Genomic DNA, 23,037 nt, shown 5'->3' with positions numbered 1-23,037 from the left:
CAGTAGTCGGTGACGGGAACTGAAACCTTCGGGTTTGTTGCTTTCCGTGGGTGATTTTTTCTTTCTCTATTTTCTCGTGAATTTCGCGAGATATTCTGGTAAATTTATCATAAAAATGTAGTTAAAGTAGTGAATTAAGTGGATTAGTTGAAATTTCGCGGGTGCGACAAGTTTTTCATGGTGAAAATTGTTGTGAAAAAATTGGGTTCAATTTGACAGACAAAATTCACAACAATGGCCGCGACCTACATCTATTTTGATAATTTGTGTTCATTTTTCTGATTTTTCAACGTGAAAAACACCAATTTTTCGAGCATTTCTATGCTCTGGGGTGTGCATGGAGTTCTAGGGATATATTGCAATAGTGTAATATAAAGTTTTTGCATGAAATTGTGAGATAAATTCAAGACAATGTCTGTGTACAATCACTTGATTTACGACATGAAGAAGAAGAGGCCCCTCAAGAGACCTCGATTGGGGCCTCCGGATATCTATCCGCAAGAGGCGAAGCAGAAGGAGGATGAGTTGACCTCCTCAAATGTCAAACAGGGTTTTACACTGCTGCCGCATATGGAGGAATTCGGAACAGCGAGAAATTACAATGTCACGGCCAGTAAGGTCGGTTCCTATTTCAATGCCATCTTGGCCAGGAAGGAGGAGCTAATGACACTTCCTGATTCTGGCAGAAAGAAACAGCAGATAAATCCGAAAGATAATTTCTGGCCAGTAACGGCTAGAACAAAGGCCACTTTGGATACGTGGTTTAAGGATTTGGCTGGGACAAAGCCTCTGCTGAGTTTGGCCAAGAAAGCCCCATCGTTCAACAAGAAGGAGGAGATTTTTGCGATGCTGTGTGAGAATCAGGTGAGCATGCAGAGGGCAGCGTGGTTCATCAAGCTCAGTTCTGCCTACACAGTGGCAGTTTCAGAGGCGAAGATCAAGAAGCGTCAAATGCCAGATCCAGCCACTGAATGGACTGGGACCATGATTAAGTTCATGAGGGAATTGATTCCGAAGCTCCATGAACATTATTATCAGGGGATACTGCCGGAGAAGGTCCAGAGCAGCTCCAATAGTTCCTCTACACCAACTTCCTCAGCCTCTTCCACGGCCATTACGACTGTACCCACGCCCCTTGCCAGTCCAGCTTCAAGTATGCATAGTCCGGGGAATTTGGGGAGTACACCAACTTCCAGTCTCCTGGCGCCCCCTTCGCCTCAGGATGAACACAAACTTGCCCTCAAGCAATGGAATTATTGCATTCAACTGAGCAAGTACATGTACGAAGAGGGCTTACTGGATAAGCATGAATTTCTAAATTGGATCCTCGATCTTCTGGACAAGGTGCGTTCGCAGCCGACAGATGATGGTCTTCTCAAGCTCTTTTTGCCCCTCACACTCCAGTATATGTCAGATTTTGTGCAATCTGAGCGATTGTCCAGGAGATTGGCATACCTAGTGTGCAAGAAAATGGGTCATATGATTAATAGTGCTGTGGAGAATGGGCATGTTTTTGCCCAGGATGCCAGTATGACTCCAGCAAATGGCACAGCCATAAAGCAGGAGAATCCAGAGCCTCAGAATGCAGATGCTTCCAAGACCCAAGATACTCAAGATTCTAAGGAAAATGTCAAATCCGGAAGCAATAAAGTTGTGGCAAATGGTGTCCATGCAACCAATCCCTATACCTTCTTCAGTGACTATATGTCGTGTCCGCATCACAGAGATCTCATTCTGCAGTGGAGCTCCATCATCCAGGTGATCACCATTGAGTGCTCAACATCTCTGGTTTGGTGTGGTATCGGAGAAAATCGAGCTTCGTCAATTTTTATTGGAAGTCCTCTAGATCATTTGCCCATCTCTCCATCCTCCCTTCCAATGCCACCGCGTTTCACGGAAGCCAATGAAGAGATCCGGAAACAACTGAGAATTGTAGAAGAGAGTATAAAGACACGATCAAAGCATGCTGAAGCTAGATGGTGCACAGATAAGTGGCAATCGGTCACAGGAAATACTGGAAATCGCATTCTATCAACTTTGGATGCCCTGGATTCACATTGTTTCGATCGCATGGACACCAGTAACTCCCTGGAGACACTCTATGCTAAGATTTTCCCACCAAATTCCACTCCCGGAACTACCTCAGGAGGCAATAATGGCAATTCAACTGGAAAGGAGCATTCGTCCGGGAGTGAGGGCAAAGAAGCCAAATTGGAGTATGATCCCAATCAAGATGCACCTATTATCAAGATCCTGTGCGAGTGGGCAGTATCATGGCAGAGATGGGGAGAACATAGGGCTATGGCAGTGGCATGGTTGCTGGACAAGAGACAGACTGAAGTGACGGCATCAAATGAGAATGAAGCCACAAATGGCAACTCTGACGATAAAGATTCCATAAGTTCAGGTGCTGGGGTTAGTGGATCTCCTGTTTTTCAGAAAATTCTCATGAATTTCCTTGACAATGATGCACCGGTCCTAGAAGAGAATGGAAGTCCACAAAATCGTTCTCAGTTCACGAATCTCGTGCACTTATTCAGTGAATTGATTAGGCATGATGTCTTCTCACACGATGGATACATGTGCACTTTAATTGCCCGGGGAGATCTTACGACCAAAGGGATCTCTGCCACGCAGCCTCATACCAATGTCATCCCACCGGGACCAATATCTAATCCGACGAAAACATCCCCAGGAATGCATACGGGGCTGGATGAGGATGTTTTTGCGGGAATTGAATTCAAGTCGAAGATTGAGGAATTTGATGATTCCAATGTGGATGATGATCTCGACAAGTTGCTGCAACATATTAAGTCTGATCAACAGAATTCACTGGATGCTCCAGATAGTCCCAAAGATCCGGATAATTCTACCCAGGGAGCTTCTCACATAGGTATGATTTTTTTTTCTATTTTCGTCCTTGTTCAATTTCCCTTTTGTAGTCTCTATTCAAAATGTTATTTTCAGTTTATATTTTCTTGTACATATAGGGTAAGTGTGCCAAATTCCGGCCAGCTTGCAATTTCGGCCACCTTTTTTGTTCCTCGAATTTCCATGAATTTTTAGTTTTTACATACTCTAGAGATTACACAATGCAAAAGAATAACAAAAAATGTAGCTTCGACAAACGAGATGACGTGAAAAAGACATTGGACTAATTCCCGAATAACAAGGAACTATGAGAATAAAGGTGGCCGAAATAGGGCACCAAAACTATGTCTACACTTTTATTCATTTTAAACTGTATTAAGAATGATTTTGGAGTAAATAAAGACGACAAACTGTCAACAAGGTTCTAAGCAACACTCCTTAAGTAGAAGGAATAAAAAATTCAATTTCTATTAGAGATATTACATTTCAAACTTGAGACTTTGGCGCTTGCATCCAACTATGCCGAAATTTGGCACACTTACCCTAATCGATTTGCATTTAGTTTGAATCGTTTGAATACTAAATCTTGACAGAAAAAAAAATCTCCTAGAAGATGGTTCGTAATTACCAAAGATAGAATCAGGTTATGACCGTTTATAGCTCGGATCAGGGAGTTCCGGTCTCAGATCAAAAAAGAAAATAAGGTTCTCGGGATATTCGACATGTGAAATTGTAAAAATCCATCTCTCGATCTTAGGTTCCTAAGCCCTAGACATTACTTAAAGTTTAAGCTGAGGGATGGCCTAACGTAATTATATCAAAATAATAATTTGACTAAAGTCCCATCAGTTTCCCACTGACTAAGCTGTTTTTCGGCTCAAGTCGAGAGAGAGAGATTACAGTGCCCGCTTCGTTATCCGGATGATTGAGGGATAATATGTCATGTGTCCGCTTCGTAATCCGGATGGATTTTTTGAATTTGTTCAACGGATTTTTTCTAGAATTGGAATAAAAGTTTTAAAGAAGCTTAAAAATACATAATTAGAGAATTCTATGCTATTAGGGTAACGTGTGGTATTTCTGGACAAGGTGCTTTTCAGGACATAATATGGGTATTTTGGGACACATCAAAAATCCTATAAATACTTGTTTTCTAATTATTTTTAAGTTCTATATGAAATACTAAGCTCTTTACGTATCAGATAAACATAAAACTTCTGAAATTTTATTTGATTTAAAGCGTGAATTACGCGTGAATTGTGAGTGTCACATTTCACTTTTTAGAGAACCTTCAGTGTGGTCAATTTTGCAGATGTCAACACAAACAGTGCTGAGTTTTTTTTCGATTTAAGCCAATTTACAAGTGAAATTCAAACAAAATTTTTATGAATAAGTGAAGTTTAGACCTTCTACTTAAGGGTAAATAATCAGGCTCGGTGAAATTTATTTGCATAATAGCGACTTTTGTCTGTCCCGAAATGTACCACTCTTCTTTACATTTTTTGCTATTTTGTATAAAAAATTATGCATTTTTCAACATTTTTCAATAAAAATCTTATTCTGGATAGCATAAGGAACATAAATATCTGAATCAACAAGGAAAAAAAATATTTGAGAAGTCGTTAAGCTGTTTGAAACTTGAAAGTGCTAAAAAGTGTCCCGAAATACCACACGTTACCCTATAACTCATTTATTAAACAAAAACATCACAGGATAATTCATTTTCATTGCTGAACACACATGCATACATGACCTCAAAATGATTTTAAATGTAACCGTCGATAACTCGTCCGGATTAGACAGCGGGCACTGTAGTTAGAAATTAATGCAAATGTAGGGGAGACCGGAGCAAAATTTGTCAAAACGAAAATTTCAATATACACTATTTTCTATAAAAGAGACGGAGACTTGAAATTTTTATTATAGATATACTTCATGAACTTTCTTAAACTCACAAAGTTTCAAGGGATTTGATAAAATTGTATTGAATCAAAATTAAATCAGTATTGAAAATATCAATACTGATTAGCTCAATTTAAGCACATTTGTCGTTAAGATAGAGAAAAATTATCTTCGACAAAGTTATAGAGGAATAAATTTCCTATAAAAATATGTCTATTTGATATTTTTAACGTTTGCGAGAGTAAAACTTCACAAATTATCCGAAGACTGACAAAATTTGCCCCAGCAATTTTGAGAATCTCCACAAAATCGACTTTTAGAAAATGATTCGAAAATCACATTTCTTTCGTGATAGAGGAAAATAGTCTTCTGCAATGTTGTAGAGCAGTAAATTTCATATAAGAATATGCTCATTATAAAACGTTTAAGTTTTCTCAGAGCTCGTGAAAGAATTAAATGTGCGTTTTGACTAGTTTTGCCCCAGTCACCCTTAATCTAATAAATATTTTGATTATAATTACGTTAAGCCGTCTCTCAGCTTAAGTATTAAGTGTGTCTAGGGCATTAGGTTATCTTTCACAGATTTCAGACCTTATACCTGTTTAAGACTGGAATTATGACATTTCCATAAATTAGATTAGATTACATTTCCGTAAATTTCTGACTAATCCGTCTCTCGGCTTAAGGCGAAAACGGCTTAGTTTATGGGGAAACTTATGGGAATTTAGTTATATCATTATTTTGATTGTAATTATGTTGCGTTTCTAAATTTTAATCGATAAAAAATTTTTGGCAAATTTTGACTCAAAATTGGATAAAAATAAGAGCAAATTGGTTCACTAGATTATGAAAAACTAATAAAATTGCTTGTTTAGGATTTAGAGATCTTCTGGAACTGGGTTAAATCTCTAGTGTGAAGACCGTTTTATAGAGGTAGTTGCGCCGAGTTTTAATATTCTGACATTGAAGTGCTGAAGCATTTCACGAGACCTTTCAATTATCCTATCGATGATTAAATTTGGATAATTAAAACAGCAGTACTTACTGGTCACTAAAATAAATTTACTAATTAAATAAAAATTAAATACTAAAATAAATTTACTATTTAAATAAATTACTGGTCACTAAAATAAATTTTTGAAAACTCCACATCTGGGATCAGGATAATCCTAAATGACATAAATCAACATAAATTTTCTAAATGAAAATTATGTTGATGGTCCCCCGATCGAATTAGAGTCTCAATTAGAGTTTCACGCAAGTTTTAAAAGATATTTTCTCAGAAATCTTTAGGGAATTTGCTGTAAAATAGATATTTCATATTTTTGGAAAATTACTAAAACGAACAAATGAGGCATTTAGAGTGATTGGAGCGCGATGTCTTAGATGAGCAAAATTGTAATCCTAAGTGGTGCCTATCGTTTGGTATCAATGGATTTTTAATATTTTGTTTAGTTTATTTTATACAATTTTTTACAACCTCACTCTAAAAGACTATTTTTTTTGGTAATTTTAAGAGAAATTCCAATTTTACACACTGAAGGAATGGTTATACAAAATTTTTGTAAATATCAAAATTGAAGCACAATTAATGACCTTTCCAGCGGACCCACATTTTTTTAAGTTCCGTTTACTAGAACCTGAGATATAACGAATTATGTAACGCAAAGCAGAAAAAATTTAAAAGTATTAATTAAAAAAAAAATTGAGACGTGATTGAGTAAAACCAAAACGATATTCTTAATCAGGGGACTTGACTCTATCAAACGTATCATGTGAGACCTCTGAGACAGAAAAAAGTTGTCAATTTGTTGCATAGTGTTATTAATACAAACTGAATATTTATATTACTTCTTTTTATGGAGTGTTGCTTGGAACCTTGTAGTCAGTTTATCGTTTTTATTTACTCTAAAATCATTCTTAATACATTTTAAAATAAATAGAAATATTGACATAGCTTTGGTGCCTTATTTCGGCCACCTTCATTCTCATAGTTCTTTGCCCATCGGGAATTTTTCAAATGTCTTTTTACATCATCTTGTTTGTGGAATCTGCATTTTTTGTTATTCTTTTGCACTGTATAATCTCTAGAGTATGTAAAAACTAAAAATTCATGAAAATTTGAGGAACAAAAAATATGGCCGGAATTGCAAGCTGGCCGGAATTTGGCACACTTACCCTACTGAAAAACGTTTTTATTTTCATCCTAGATTGTAAGAAAATAAAGCTTATGTGTTTTCACATTATTTAAGAAGCACCTAACCCTTGGTGTTATCACACTAGAAAATTTTCTCATTGAAAAGTTGCTAATTTAAACTTCTAGAACCACTCGAAATCGCTGATTTAGCCAGGACACATTGCTAGAATTGCTCAATGTCACGATGACATGTGGGTTGTCAGATGAGTGATTTTGTTTTTGAAGCATTTCAGTCGTTTGAGTAAAAATGTGTGATTTTAGTGAAGAAGAGGAAGTTCTCATCCTGTACACTGCTTTTGTGTTGTGCAAAAGGACCCGCCAAGCAAAACGAAGGAGGGTGTGGGCGAGAGAATGGCTTTTAACGCGACCTTCACATGGTTTCGTTGAAAATCTTTATGACAACATCGCAAGTGGAGATTTTTTTGGACACAATGATTTTCTCCGAATGACTTCGGAGGAATTTGAAGAGCTTCTTCAAATCGTAGGGCCTTATCTACAAAAGAAAACTACGAAAATGAGGGAGCCAATACCACCCAAATCCCGATTGATCATCACCTTGAGGCACCTGGCCACAGGTATGTATACCTTTTTATGTACCAAAATTTTGGCGGAAGCCAAAGAATTTATAGATTCTCTGTCTTGAGCCCCATGATTATTTTTTCTTGATTTTTTTACAGGAGAGTCGCAGAGCAGCTTAACTTATTTATTCGTGATAGCACAAAATACAATTTCAAACATCATTAATGAGACTGCGCAATTTCTATACCAGTGTCTCAGCAACAAATATCTGAATTTTCCGGACAAAAAGGAAGATTGGCTGAAGATCGCAGAAGATTATTATAAAAAGTGGAATTTCGTTTGCATAGGTAATTGTTTTTAAATTATGATTTGTTTGTATTTTGCAAACACTACATTCACCAATAAATTTTTAATTAATCTATTATATTTTCCAAAAATTTCTCAATTTCTAACTAAAAAATTTCTTTTTTCATTTTTTTTTAAATTTTTTTTTATTTCTGTTGCAGGCGCTCTAGATGGCAAACACTGTGAAATTCAATCGCCTCCGAATTCCGGTTCAATGTATTTTAATTATAAGCAGAAGAAGTCGATTGTTCTTCTAGCAATCTGTGATGCTTATTACAGGTTTGCATTTATTACATAATTTTTTTTATATTTCGTAAAACTTGAACCATACGATTTATTTTTGCATAGATACATCTACATAAACGTGGGAGCGAATGGTCGAGTAAGTGATGGCGGAATTTGGAGCCGAACGCAGCTATGTATGTCACTCGAGGCAGGTGAACTTGACCTTCCGGATGAAGCTTTTTTGCCGGGATCGGATATAAAAGCACCATTCTGTTTCATTGGTGATGATGCTTTTCCTCTCGGTCACCATCTGATGAAGCCATTTCCTGGAGAAAATCTTTCACCAGAGCAAACATATTTTAATTATAGATTGTCTAGAGCCAGGATCAGTATCGAATGTACATTTGGAATAACTGCTAATCGGTTAGTTAAGATTATTTGCTGGATCGAATTTTATTTAATTAATGTATTAGTTTCCAGATACTGCAGAAGCCCATGAGCGTGGATCCTGAGAAAGCCATGATAAACATTAAGGCGTGTTGTGTATTGCACAACTTTCTTCGAACCAAACTCATAGATGGTGAAAGTGGCCGAAACAATTATAAAAAAATTCGAATGGAGCCCTCCAACATGGGGGCACACTGGAGGACACTACCACACAACAACGATCGGGAGACTCTTCAGGCTAGGGAAATAAGAAACATATTAATGAATTTTTATAACCACGAAGATTATATTTCACTTAATTAAGTACGTAATAAGGATGCAATTAAAAAAAAATAAATTCATGAATTACAGTCAACTTGATTTCAGCATTTTTGACTAGTAAAAATTAGAATAACATGCGAGTAATAACTAAATATTTTAATATACTTCATCAGTCATTAGTTTGCACATAATTAATTAAATTCTTTATACAGGATTGCCCTGTGTCTTATCCTTCACAAGTGCCTCTTGAATAATGTTCGTGATCTTTGCTATACATTGACCTCGCAATTGGACATTTTGTATGCTGTCCAACTCCTGACCCCAGATCATTCCCCTTTGTTCATTTATAGTTCGCTGATTATTTGATTCTCGTCGAGCTCTGCTTTCTTCCAAATATTTGACCACAGCATCCCCAACATAATTATCCTCTGAGTTGTCCTGCTTCTTTCTCTTCTTCTTGGAACAATGATCAATTCGAGGAATAGGATCATGAAGCCGCGGAAGTTCCTGTAAATCGTCTATTTGACTATTGTTTTGATCGATGACCGTTTCTTCTGACTCCTCCTGATTTTCTGATTCTTCAACGGAAAATGTTGCATTAGATGGGCCTCCTTGATCTTGGGTGTCAGGGTGACTTGTTTCTTGGCTGTTTGGTTTCCTGATTGTGGAACTCGAGGGCCTAAAATTGTCTTCCGTTTTTGTCGTAGAAAGTGTAGGTTTTAAAAAATTCATTGCCCTATAATGAATCCACGAAGGAGGTCTTTGGTATGGGCCACCACTCTTGTTTTTCCTTTCATTGTTCAGGATCATTTGGTAATAACTTTTTATGTTCAACCATTTTGCCCGACAAATCTCAGGCGTGAGTTCAGGCGATTTGTGACTCAATTTGTCGCAAACGGACTGAAAACCATCAGATCGGCTGCCTCTATTTTTGTATTCTCGGCATTTGTAGTCCCAAATGACGGATTCTTGATGAACAGCCTCAATCAATTCCGACACCATCTCATTTGACCACGAAATCCTAGAAGTTTATGAAGGAATATAAAATGTAGATCGAACACATTTTTGTTTAGCTTTTTTCTTACTTATCCTCTTCACCGATCTTTTTCAATGCCTTTTGCCCTTTCTTCTCCATCTCGTTTACGATAAATTGGCACTACTTTTAATCACAATTTCATCACTAATAAACTGGTGGGAAAGTTGTGGCGCAGAAACTACCCGAATGACTGCAATAAAGTAGTACCAGATGCAAATGTAATGAGCAAATTTGCTCATTATTTGCTCATTAGTTATCAATCGTATTTATGCTATTTTAATCTATTTAAACCAATTTTTGTGACTCGAGTCTACTTTTTTATCACTAAATGAATCGATTTCTAAAAGTTCTTGAAGAAAATTGCACAATAGGGCATATATCAGCAACAATTGATGTGAATCACATGAAAATTTTCATGTGAAATTCTCTAGTGTGATACCACGAATTCCCAAAAGGTCACTTTAAGCATGAAATAACATTTTATTTTTTTTGCTTTCAATTGAAAGGCATTGGAACGGATTCCACAGTTTCCCGGCATTTTCTCTACACTAAACATTTCCCCCTGAGTCAGGATGGGGATGTTGCTTCTCAACATGATTGCAACCAGAGGTATATCCTTTTGTTTGGTGTTGGAAAGGAGAGAGATGAGAAGAAGCATGCTGTGAAGAAGATGTCCAAAGAAATCTGTAAGCTCTTCTCCAAGAAATTCAGTATCGATGTGGCTGAAGGGGGAAAGGTTAAGAAGCATTCCAGGAGTGAGTTCAATTTTGAATCCACAACCAATAAATGCCAATCTATGTCATACTTTGATCAACACTTTGTCACATGGCAATGTGCAGTTACTGTCCAGGAAATGCTCAATAGTTTTGCACTGGGTAATAGTAATTATCTACCTGTTCAGGAGCATGTAGCCTTCCTGTTTGATCTGATGGAGATGGCTTTCAATATTTACGGTCTTATTGATATGTGCATTCAAATTCTTAAAGAACTGCCAGAAGTTGAGAGTCAGTTGATTGCTAAGAATTCGATTCTGGTGAGAAATTACACCACATCCCTGAGTTTGTATGTTGTGGGTGTTCTGCGGAGGTATCACTGTTGCCTCTTGCTATCACCTGAACAAACTTCAGCGGTATTTGAGGGATTGTGCAAAGTGGTGAAACATGTGACAAATCCGGGAGATTGCAGTTCAGCTGAAAGATGCATCTTGGCCTATTTATTTGATCTATACAGCTCGTGTTCGTTGTTGAAGACAAAACCACAGCCCACTGAACCTTTCCACAATGCCTATCCCAAAATCAAACAAGCTCTCTACTCAACTGTTCAGATTCAAGCTTCAACGCATCCCTACAATCCGCAATTTATGGTGGAGATTCTGACGCAACCGAAGCGCGGAGGGAAGATTGAAGCAGGCTGGGGAAGGCCACTCAATGAATCCGGAGCCAATCGTTACAGCTTTGTCTGCAATGCCATCTTGGCAGTTGTTCGGGAGAATGACAATGATCGGCTTAATGATATCGCTGCCACTTGTGCAGAACTCACAGCCTGCTGCAATACTCTAAGTGCTGAATGGCTAGGAGCCCTTGTAGCTCTCTGTGGCTCCAGCAATGAAACCTTCTACCCGGACATAGTGTGCCACGTGGATGTCCAAAATCTCAGCATTCACAATGCTCTGGCTGTTTTTACGTGCATCCTCGTGGCGAGGCATTGTTTCTCCCTGGAGAACTTTGTAGCCAGTGTAGCTCTTCCAGCCTTAGTGGCTGTTTGCAATGGAGCTGGACGCGATATGACTCCAGAAGCTGAAGCTGGAGCTCGGTTAACTTGCCATCTTCTCCTGCGTCTCTTTAAGACTATTGAGATTCCACAGCCTGGCCTGTATTCAGTCAGCACTTCGCCCAATCCAATTATCTCTGGGCCAGCATGCAATATCAAATTGAGCTGCGATCGACACTTACTGGCTGCAGCTCATAAGAATATTGCTGTTGCTCCAGTTCTGGCTGTTCTCAAGGGGATCCTGGTTGTGGGCGATGCGATGGCTCACAAAGCGTCTTCCTCGGTGCACAGCGGAGGGAAACGCAGTGGACTCAACACACCCGTTCATCCTGGGAGCACACCTAAGAGCATGGGAAGTGCTGGAGATCTCAGTCATATTCTTGGAACGAGTGAATTTGGGCTCCTGGGCAACTGTGACGAACCAATGTTGGATTCATCGTAAGTATTTTTTTACATTACTGATTCTAAAACTTTTAAATTCGAACGAATTAAAAAAAAGTTAATTAGGCTTGATTTTGTAAGTGAAATTATAAATAGAATTTTCTGGGATACTTTAGCTGTGTGTTACAATTTCTTCCCCTGAACAAATTATTGGAAAAATATCGGTTTTAGCTGTAACATATAATAAAATTTACTCGAAATCTAAAACCAAGATCTTGAGATATTCAAAAGTAGATTTTAGATTTCTAGGTTCAAATGTTTGAAGAATTGTAGAGTTTCATAAAACCGAAATTCAGATAATTGGGAGGAAAGTTTTCCTCACTTGAAGGGGTACCGGCCAATATCCCGAAAAGTTAAATCTCAAAAATCCAAAATCCCAAAGAGGCAAAATTCTGAAAGAGTCGAAGGTCCTGTAAGCCGAAATCCCAAATGGGTCAAAATTCCGAAAAGTAAAAATTTCGAAAGTCAAAAACTAAAATCCGGAAAGCCAATATTCCAAAAACCAAAATCCTGAATGGACAAAATCCTGAAAAGGATGAAATTAAAATAATTTTTTAAAACACAGAAAAATCTAAAAGTAACTTATGACACTTTTATGATTTTGGCTTTTCGGAATTTTGATCCATTCGGGATTTTAGCCTTTTCGGGATTTTGGCGTTCAGGATTGTGACTTTTCCGAATTTTGACCCATTCGGGTCTTGGACCTTTTCAGAGTTTTGGCGTTCGAGGTTTTCGCTTGAGTTTTTTGCTCACGCGACTGCTTCACGAGGTGCCATACAGCGCACATTTTGAATACCCATACAGCATTTTGAATACCCCCCTTTTTTGTTTTCTCAATAGCTCAGCCCCTATGGCATCGATCGAGCTAAAATTTTAGTATGTTATAGCTGAGCCTTAGGGCTTTCCATCAATACCAAACTTAAGATTCCCCGACCCCCTGACCCTAGCTATAAGGGTCCAAAAAAAATTTCTTAAAATTGCCATAACTCCAGTTCTAATTGTCAGAATTTAAAAAGTGAGGGCTTTTTGGAAAGCTCTCATGAAATGCCACTTCCCCTTCTAACATCACAAGTTCATAAAACCACCGCTAGGGGCGCTATTTTTAAAAAGAAGATTTTTCAATTTTCTAAATTAAATAACTCAAAAATTCCATTGTGCATCGGGCTGAAATTTTAGTATGTTGTAGCCGCTGATTATACCTATCAAACAAAAAAATACTTAAGTCGATCCATAACCCCTGACCCCAGCTATAAGGGGTCAAAGTTCGAACATTGACCGGCCTCTATCTCCGGTTCTAATTAACATATCGACCTAAATTTTACCTTTTTGGTTTCGCCTCGATGAGCACTTTCAGATGGAAGTTCAAAAATTCACCACAGGTGGCGCTGAGATAGCGTAAAAATTCATCGAAATTCAAACTATTTTTTCTCAAAAACGGCATTGTGCAAGTTAATCAAATTTTAGTATGTTGTAGCCCAGTCTAGGACGTTTTCAAAATGGTGCGTAAGTGCGCTGTAGTTTCAATAGAACCGGAGATATGAGGGGTCAAAGTTCACGAAATTCAAAAAATTATATCTTCGGTTCTATTAGACCGATTTTGATGAGTGAGGGCTTAAACGAAAGATCTCACCAAATGCTACAACTTTCTAGAACACTTGAACTTCGTGGGACCAACACCAGGGGCGCCACAGTCGAAAAACCAATTTCAATATCACATAACCTCAATTATATCGACTGTCGCTGAACCGAATTTGATGATTACTTCGACATAATTGTAGCGAACATTTGTCTCTATATTTCGTCCATACATCATTTTTCGATCAGATAATGCGATCTGTTCGATTTTGCCGTTTAAGTGTGAAAAAATTGATTTTTCCCATAATAACGCTTTGAAACCACTCAGATGCCAATTCGACTACTTCTTCTCGACCAAGACACTTAAAATAGGGTTTTAAATGGAAAGTTTCACAAAATAAAACAATTCTTTGATATAGTTGAAGTTCATCAAATGAACACTTGGGGCGCTCTGGGCGAAAAAACGAGTTCAGAAAGAAGCTTGATTATCTCGGCTTCTGAGTACCTCCCAAGTGCATCATGCCGGGACTATAGGGAATATGTATAGGGAATCTGTACCAAATTTCGTCCAGCTTGCAATTTCGGCCACTTCTTTTATTTCTCAAATTTCAATGAATTTTTGATTTTTGCATACTGACTATAATGATGAAAGTGTCTCAAGCTCGAATTCCCTTAAGATCACCAGACTTTTACTAGTATTAAAGGGGTTTTATAGGTTCATCTTCTCTAGCCTTTGTATTATTTATAGCAAGACTTAGCGGGCAATTGCAAGCATATTTCTTTTTATGTTTCCCTTTCAGCCAACAAAATCACAGTGTTCACAGTGAAAATGCTTCAAGTTTGTATGATTTTGCTCAGCATGTTTTGCGTCAAATATGCTCACAGGAATGGGTTCTGGAACGATGTCTCCAGAATGCTGAGGAGTTGTGTCAACCAGGAATGCTCATTGATACGATGCTTACCCCAAAACAGGCACAGCGTCTGTTGCATATGATTTGTTATGCTGAAAATGAGTCCAACATGAAGGCTGAGATGGATCAGAAATCCATAATTGTGAGAATTCTGGAAAATTTGGAACAGTGGTCTTTGCGAATTTCCTGGCTTGATCTTCAATTGATGTTCAAACAGACCAATTCCAATTCTGCAGAGTTGACAAATTGGTTGGATACTGTAGCCAGAGCGGCAATTGATGTATTTCAAGTGAGTACAGTTGGGACGAAGCAGGAGAAACCGTCAATTTGGTTGGTGGCTCCACTTGTGTCCAAATTGCCCAGTCAAGTTCAGGGGAGGATTCTGAGAGTGGCTGGGCAGGTGCTGGAGAGTACGAATTTCTTCGGGGCAAAGAGTAGGGATGGAAATGGTGGAGGAAATGGAGGGGGTAGTAGTTGTAGTAAGAGGAAGGCAACGACTCAATTGAGTCATCAGCCATTTCTTGGGTTGGTGTTGACGTGTCTCAAGGGTCAGGATGAGCAGAAAGAGGGTTTGCTGACATCACTGCATTCTCAGCTGTCGCAGTTCCTGCAGTCCAACAAGGAGATGGAGAGAATTGGTGGGATTGAGGATCCACAGGGGAGAGAATCAATGCTGGATGCTCTTCAATTGAGATTTTCTCTTGTTGGTGGGATGTTTGATTCTATTCAGAAAAATGCTGCTTCCACCACGGATTGGGCTATTCTTCTGGCACAGTTGATATCTCAGGGAGTTATAGATCTGACAAATAATTCTGAATTGTTCACGACTGTCCTGGACATGTTGGCCACGTTGATTCACTCAACACTCGTGTCAGATAGCCAGTCTGAGCGCGATGACACAAAGAAGTCCTACACGAATCTCATGAAAAAGCTACGAAAGGAACTGGGTGATAAGAATAATGCGTCAGTGAAGTTTGTCCGGCAACTTTTGCCACTGTCGAAGCAAACTTGCGAAGTGATTGCATGTGACTCCGCAAGTTCCCTTACGGATACCAAAGGCAACAAAATCAGTGGCTTTGACAGTATTGACAAGAAGCATGGCTTGAGGATTGCCGATAAGCAGAGAGTTAGTGTGTGGGATTTGCTGGAGGGTCACAAAAATCCAGCACCACTATCTTGGGCATGGTTTGGTGCTGTGAAGATGGAACGAAAGCCACTGGCATATGAAGATACTCATCGTTTGCTCAAATACCATACTCATAGTCTGGTGAAACCAAGTAGTTACTTCCATGAGCCGCTGCCACTGCCACCAGAAGATCTGGAACCGTTACCAGAGAAACCGGTGAGTTTCGCCGAAGTCACAAAGCAGGACACATTGATGAAGATGTTGTCTTTGCAGAAGGAGGACATGAAGGCGGACACACCGTCGTCTGTTGATCAGTCCCCGAGTGCTCTAATGGGCACAAATGGCCGTGTTAGGGCAAAGGGACGTCGACCACGAAAGCCCAAACCCGGACCCGCAAACATTCCCATGAATCAGCCACAGCAGCAGCCACAGCCACCGCAGCAGCAACAGATGGCACAGCAGATGCCCAATAATCCCATGAATCCCATGCAGATGAACTTGGGGCAACAGATGAATCCGGGAATGCAGCAGTACCAGCAGGGTCCGGGTGGGATGGGACAGAATCCGGGACAGATGATGCCGGGACCACAAATGCAGCAGGGCAATCCGATGCAGGGTGGTCCTGTGTCTCAGGCACAGCAGCAACAGAATCCAGGAGGCATGGGATTTGGCGTAGGTGGACCACAGATGGGACAAGGTGGACCCCAACAACAAGCCCAAGCACAGCAACCGGGTCCACAGCAATGGGGTGGATTCAATCCCATGCAGCAGCAGCAACAGCAAATGATGTACAATCAGCAAGCGATGGGGCAACAAAGTAAGTCATGCAAAATTTTACTAGCTTTGATGACTGTGTCCAACTGTGTCCGTTTTAACAATAAGAATATCCTTTGAGATTTTTTTGAAATGAGGAAAATGAACAGACTGAGAAAATCCAATTGAAATTGGCCATTTTGAATACAATTTATTGTATTTTCAACGACTGTGTCTATTTTCGCCGAAACTGTTCTCACTTTCGCCGAAAGTGTTCCCATTTTCGCCGTCATGGCTCAAGTGGGAACACTTATGACGTGCGTTGAAGTAGGGTAAATTTAAGCTATTTCAAAACATGCTCCAAATGGAAATTTTTCGCTACTCCAAATGGAAACGTCATTGTTTTCAAGATAAATCCAGTACTAAATTGCTATATTTATATATTTTCTATACCACAGTTTCATTATTCAGTTAATTTTACTCCAAAATAAAGCGAAAGTCCATTCATATTCACAAATTTCGATTTGTTATTTTTTCTCAGAAAAATTAAAAGTGTACCTTTTCACACCATCCAATTTTTCAGCGTTCAACCATGTTTTCCAATGAAAAACACAAAATGAGGTGATTGTTGTTTATGCCCAACGCACAATAACTTTTGTTTAGTAAACATGTTTTTGACATCTCAATGAGAGTGAGTGAGATCTAGATCTAATAATCTCGCTCATTCTCGTGAGAAATTTTGAAAACATGTTTACAAACAAAATTTATTGTGCGCTGGTCATTATGCGTTTTGTTTAATATTTATGTCATATTTCTGGCTAAATCTAGTTAAATTAAGTGCTAATCTTTATTGTTAACGGTACGTGAAGTTTTCAAATGACATAATTACCTATTTCGTGAACAAAAAGGGTTTTTTCTGAAGTGTCTGCAAATTCTTCAATAGGAAACCCCGGAAATATGATTTTTTTTGGAGAGATTTTCTTATTGTTTTAGATGGGAAAAGGAGAAAAGACCAGGAGTAAGAACAAATCCTGCACTCAAGAGCAACTAAACAAGGTTTAGGAAGCCTTTCGTCACGGTTTCCCTTACGCTGTTTGTCTCCAATTAGAAACTTTCCCTTGTCTCCATTTGGATTAATTTGTTTCCAATAGAAGCATTTTATACTCGCGTATTTTTCATGTATTTAAGAAGTTTTCAAATTATATCTAAAGAATTTTCACTAAATAGTAACAAGATAGAAGAATCAAGGATCAAAGTTATGTAATCCTCTTCAGAAAAAAATATGAACTTAATGTATTGAATCTTCTGTTAAAGTTAAAGCGTCTGGAAATGGTTTTGAATTAGGACATTAACCCTATATAAATTTAATTCCGAATTCCCAAAGTAAATACGAAATTTCTGTCTCAATTTAACATTCAGTCAGTATTTAAAAAATACTCAATGATATTCTTAGTGTATCAGCGGACAATTTTTTGACTCTGTAGAAACTTTAATCCTCTTCCATCATTGAAAATTTTACAACAATACACTTAAATTTTAATATTTTCGAAAAAAAATGTACCACTGAAAGTAAATACAATATAAAGTAGATATGGAAGTTTTAATCCAATTTATAGTTATTTTTACAGTGAATATTAAGAAAAATGCTCACTGGCCATGACTTTACGAAAATTGATAGGGTAAAGGCTTATTATTTTAGACAAGGTGCTTATAAGCATCAATGTTTCAAGTTTGAAGTGCGATATTTTCAATACTAATTGACTTTTTTTGTTACTCTTTTCACAAGGGTTGTTTAGAAACTTAATAAGGGTTTATCGTATTATTTTTATTAAAATTAGTTTTAATACGTGTAAAAATGAATTGATATGTAGAGGTGAATTTGACTCTTATTTTGGACAACTTGGTGATTAATTTTTACAACTAGGCTGTATATTTGGACAGCTAATCCGCCTCAACAGGATGCCCATTGTTCTTCATTTTGTAAGCCCTGATGGGGCTCACTGAAGTAATATAAACTTATTAAGGGAAAATGGGGAACTGAAGGTGCCACCCATCTTTCAACTTCCTTGGAGTGAACCGTTCACGGCGACTGATGCTCACTCACTGAAGTGCAGGGACAGCTGACATGAACAAAAGCCCCAGCAACCTTCAGCACCCGCCTAGGGATGTTGGGTGGGGTGTGTCATAGGAATGAAGGATTGGGATTGGTGGGTTTGGCCGTCGACTGGGTTAACAATTGTCGAATGGGCCATACGCTCTACAATTTCATGAACCAATCTTACCAAGTCCTCTTCCTGTTCATGTAAGGGAAACGTAGAATGTCACAAGAAGCCCGGAAACTTTCCATATCATTCATTAAAATGAGTTGACTTCGATACTCCAAGTACGTGCGGATTCGCTCATTCCCTGACCTTTCCGGGAGCCTTTCAAGGCATTTCTCGCTACATCTCTTTCGTAGAGATGATGCTCCTTTGTTTCTTCAGGCATTTGTCCAACCTAGTCATCACAAAAGCTAAAACTTCACGAAATTTCGTGAGAAAAACACCTGTCCAAAATAAAGAGTATCACCTCACTGGTAAATGTCTTAAACAATTTCCCATTTTTAACGCGAAAAATCTAATTCACAAGGCAAATCTCACTTCAGGTCAAATGTGCAAATCACTACTAACGTGAATCAACACAATTTTCAATGAACATTCAATAATATCACTCAAAAAAGCGAAGAAACATTGTTAGTCCTTCACCACAGCTAAATAAGACTGAAGTAAACACGAAGTTCTGTCATATTTCTCGTAAGTAATTGTTCACACTGAATTTTCAACAAAGCAATTTCAACTCAAATCATATTCAAAATTTAACGTAATTAGTGTTAAAATCTTCCAAAAAGAACAAATATTTAGATATAATTCATTATTCATCAAATATTGGAATAAAAATCCATAATTTTAATCGATTTATTTTTAGTGTCCAAAATAAGAAACTGGACAAAATTATGAGCCTTTACCCTAAAGGGAAATCTTTCTCCTGATTTTTTTAGCACTTTGTATGTGCTGAAAAATCAACCTTTTTTTTGGTTCCTGCCACGATTATTTGGTGGTTTTCTAACACGGCAAGGACTAGGAAAAACAGCTGAGACAGGATCCAACACAAATTGAACTCGATAACGCAGAAGCACTTAAGAACAGTTGTGTGGTAAAAAAAACAATGTTCAGGAGAATAGATTTCTCCTCATCATTTTTCATTGGAATATCATCATAGTAAAAAATGAAGGAGAGAGGACACCTTTCTCCAGATTAATTTTTAGCATATAACTGTTCCCAAATACTTCTGCGTTATCGACTTTTATTTGTGATAATTGTCTCAGTCGTTTTCATTGGAATTTTTCAACCTTTCGAAGCACTATTATCGTGCTATTCCAATAAAAAATGAACATTTTATTTTAGCACTACTGTTCTCATGTGCTTCTGCATTATCGACTTTTCATTGAGTTGGTTCTTGTCTCAATTGTTTTTCGCAGTTCTCGCCAAGTTCCAAAACCACCATTAGACAGATCATTTAACTCTTTCGCGTCACACTTTTATTCAGCAAGTGAATTCATGTGAAATTGAGTTTTTCCTAATGCTTTATGATCAAATATAATTAGTTCAGAGAGGAAAAAAAATTTCCATTGCGTGAAAACTCGGAAAAACTCTGGGTCATATCTGACCCTATTGTCGGCAAGGGAAGTGTGCATACCATTTTCAAAATCTATATCACGGGCTTTTTAAGAGTTTTTTTTTGCATGAAGTTATTAATTTGGCCAAAACCATGGCAAACTGAATTGTCTTGATAAACACTGTACTCCTGGTGTTCAAGGAATCTTCCTGGTAATCTCTTGAACAGTCTCTGTCACAATATTTTGAGTGGTATTTAGCAAAAATAAACTTTTCTACATATTTATTCACACACAATACAATTGCACAATACAAGACGCTTGCAGAATATTCTGAAATATTGCAAAATATGTTATACACTGAGAAAAAATAAATTTATTAAATAAATAAATTTATTTAGGGAAATGCAAAAATAATTTTCAATGATGGAATAAGATCCTTAATTTTATTAAATAATTTATTGTATAGGTCTCAAAGATGTTCTTTTTCAGACTAACCCAATTTGTGTCTATCTTGTAGAATCTTTGACTGTTAATCATCCAGATGTTTCTGGCTTCCGGTTGAGGATTTCTTAGTTATTTTTTTTTTGTATTAGTTTATAGTAGCATCAGTTTGCCTAATAGAGCTCTAAACTTCCCACAGTAAATCGCTTCGAACGACCAAGTATGGTGAATCAGTCGAAGCAGGCTCTGTCAAATATGCTGCGTCAGCGTCATCCTTTCATTGGGGGCAATCAGGCCGGAAATGCGGCTAATTTCAACATGCAACAGCAGCAGAGGCAGCAACAACAGCAACAGCAGCAGCAACATCAGTTTATGCGGAATACATTGAGAGCCAATTTGGGTGGACAAATGGGTCCGGGACAAACGATGAATCCGGCCGTGATGGGGCAGAATATGAATCAACCAATGGGTCAGATGAATCAGGGAATGGGTGGTCAGGGAATGGGTCCGGGTGGGATGATGAATCAACAGTCGCAAATGGGGCAGAATCCCATGAGCCAGGCCCAGGCTACGCCTCAGACCATGATGCCCCAGGGTGGTGGCATGATGGCGACTGCTGGAGGCGGAATGATGAGCCAGGCTGGTAGTGGAATGGCTCAGGCTGGTGGGATGGGTCAGGCGCCGACGGGAATGATGCAGCAGCAGCAGCAGGCACCGGGAGGTGGAGCTGGAGCTGGAGCTGGGGGCATGGTGAATCAAGCGATGGGGGGTGCTGGAGGGATGCAACCGATGCAACAGGGAGGTAATCAGCAGGCAATGTTCCAGAATCAGCAGTATCAGGGAATGCCACAGAACTTTGGGGGATACGGTGGGCAGCAGATGAACCAGCAGACTGGACCGCAGGGAATGATGGGCAATTTCAATCAAATGACTGCTCAGAGAACATCTCAGGCTGAGTATATTGTACAGCAGAGAGCCCTTCAGGCCAACAGAGGGCAGTACATGCAGCCGGCTCCCAATGTTACCATGAACAACATGGTGGGCCAGGGAGCGGCTCCACCGTACTCCAGGCAGGGACAGACTGGCGGAAAGCCCACTCAGACGCAGCAGCAGCAATTCCAGCAGGTTAATCAGCAGAGAATCCGTCAGCAGATGATGATGCAGCAGCAAGGTAAGATGGACTATTTTTTTGTTTTTGTTTTTGACAGGTATCTGGAACTTTTTGTCATATTGTGAGGAATGGTTTTTTAGGAATGGGACAACAGCCTAATCCACAAGCAATGGGTCAGGCGCAGACTCAGGGGATGACGCAGCAGCAGACGCCGGCTCTTGTGGCTCAGCTACAGCGACAAATGCCCAATCAGCAAAATATGATGGCACAGCAGTATCCTCATCAACCACCGCCGTATTAGTTGTTTGACCAACAGAAGTGGCCCTGATTGTGAAGCAGCCGCAGAAAAGTGGGATAACTTAAGGAATTTACAGAATTATTTTATATTTATTCAAATTTATTGTAATCAAACTATTAGTAAAATGTCTCTGCATTTTATCAAATGATTTTTAATTGATTTGAATGGGTATTTGGCCATTTCTGCTTCCTCAAGTAATTGTACTCGCAGAAGAAAAAGGGTTCCTCCGAGAAGATGAGAAGTAGCACAAGAATAAAATCTGTAAATTAAAGCTATCTTCAGGATATCTCAAAAAAGAAAATCTTAAATAGATTTTGAGTCTCTTAAATGTAATGTCGGTTTCAGTTCAGGCTAGAGGTTTAGCCCAGTTCCCGAAGGTCTCAAAAATCTAAATAACAAGCAATTTTATTGATTTTTTAAAATCTAATGATTTATTTGTCCTTAATATCCAATCCTAAACAACAACTTCCCAAAAAATCACGCCTGATAAGGAATTAGAGGAGTTAAGCCAGATTGATAAGCCTTAACTCTTTCGTCTCTTTTGGGACTGTAGTACCCAAAGAAGCATATGCATATTCTATGAAAAACAATGTATTTTAATTATTCAGAACTGATAAAAATCCGATTCTTGTGGATGATTACAAACTATAAGGATGTCCAAATGTAAGATATTTTTTGTAGGACCTCAATTAATTCCTGAGCTTAGATATTTTTGATTAAAAATTGTGAAATTGGCTTGCAGCATATGCTGCGGTCCGGAAAGAGTTAAGCTGTCTATACACTAGGAAAAAAATTCATCAATATTTGCAATCAAATCTAATATAGATGAAAATCGCCGACACATTAGTAAAATAAATAAATAAAGTAAATTTGGATTTTTGAAGGAAATTTGTCTAGTGTGTAGGCAATTTCTTCAATATTCTTTTCAATATGGATGGTTTTTCTTCCATGTATTTCAATATTGTTTACCTCTACACACTGAGACAAAAATCATCAATATAACTCGTCAGTTGGATCAGCATTTGTCGTAACTTCCTCATCGCCTCATCAGCACTTCTTCTAACACCATGGAAATACACACACTATACAAGAACTGCTGATGAGGCGATGAGGAAGTTACGACAAATGCTGATCCAACTGACGAACTGTTATC

The 23,037-nt window shown here is 38.4% G+C and overlaps 2 protein-coding genes across 3 annotated transcripts; both read left to right on the top strand.

Moving 5' to 3' along the window:
* The first annotated feature begins 4 nt into the window (after positions 1-4).
* On the top strand, positions 5-22,024 carry LOC129807868 (mediator of RNA polymerase II transcription subunit 12). 2 transcript variants are annotated; one of them, XM_055857467.1, is made up of 6 exons: positions 5-2,893; positions 10,310-12,011; positions 14,390-15,842; positions 15,900-16,443; positions 20,675-21,646; positions 21,727-22,024. In XM_055857467.1, exons 1-6 carry the CDS (start codon positions 412-414, stop codon positions 21,885-21,887), a joined length of 7,314 nt encoding a protein of 2,437 aa, XP_055713442.1. In that variant the 5' UTR covers positions 5-411; the 3' UTR covers positions 21,888-22,024. The 2 variants fall into 2 exon arrangements, with proteins under 2 accessions (XP_055713442.1, XP_055713434.1); XM_055857459.1 differs by having other exon boundaries at positions 11-2,893; positions 14,390-16,443.
* Positions 7,097-8,531, top strand: LOC129808727 (uncharacterized). The gene is made up of 3 exons (XM_055858518.1): positions 7,097-7,545; positions 7,648-7,836; positions 7,996-8,531. Exons 1-3 carry the CDS (start codon positions 7,218-7,220, stop codon positions 8,130-8,132), a joined length of 654 nt encoding a protein of 217 aa, XP_055714493.1. The 5' UTR covers positions 7,097-7,217; the 3' UTR covers positions 8,133-8,531.
* Positions 22,025-23,037: the final 1,013 nt, after the last annotated feature.

This window comes from Phlebotomus papatasi, chromosome 1, assembly GCF_024763615.1.
Source record: "Phlebotomus papatasi isolate M1 chromosome 1, Ppap_2.1, whole genome shotgun sequence".
NCBI classification, from domain to species: Eukaryota; Metazoa; Arthropoda; class Insecta; order Diptera; family Psychodidae; genus Phlebotomus; species Phlebotomus papatasi.
This window is presented reverse-complemented; position numbering and strand designations above follow the sequence as displayed.

Excerpts from the sequence above, each read along its gene's own strand:
- LOC129807868 (XM_055857459.1), top strand. The coding sequence starts at position 412 with ATGTCTGTGTACAATCACTTGATTTACGACATGAAGAAGAAGAGGCCC. Across the intron at positions 2,894-10,309 it reads CCAGGGAGCTTCTCACATAG|GCATTGGAACGGATTCCACA; the intron begins GTATGATTTTTT and ends TTCAATTGAAAG. Across the intron at positions 21,647-21,726 it reads GATGATGATGCAGCAGCAAG|GAATGGGACAACAGCCTAAT; the intron begins GTAAGATGGACT and ends ATGGTTTTTTAG.
- LOC129808727 (XM_055858518.1), top strand. The coding sequence starts at position 7,218 with ATGTGTGATTTTAGTGAAGAAGAGGAAGTTCTCATCCTGTACACTGCT. Across the intron at positions 7,546-7,647 it reads CTTGAGGCACCTGGCCACAG|GAGAGTCGCAGAGCAGCTTA; the intron begins GTATGTATACCT and ends ATTTTTTTACAG. Across the intron at positions 7,837-7,995 it reads GTGGAATTTCGTTTGCATAG|GCGCTCTAGATGGCAAACAC; the intron begins GTAATTGTTTTT and ends TTTCTGTTGCAG.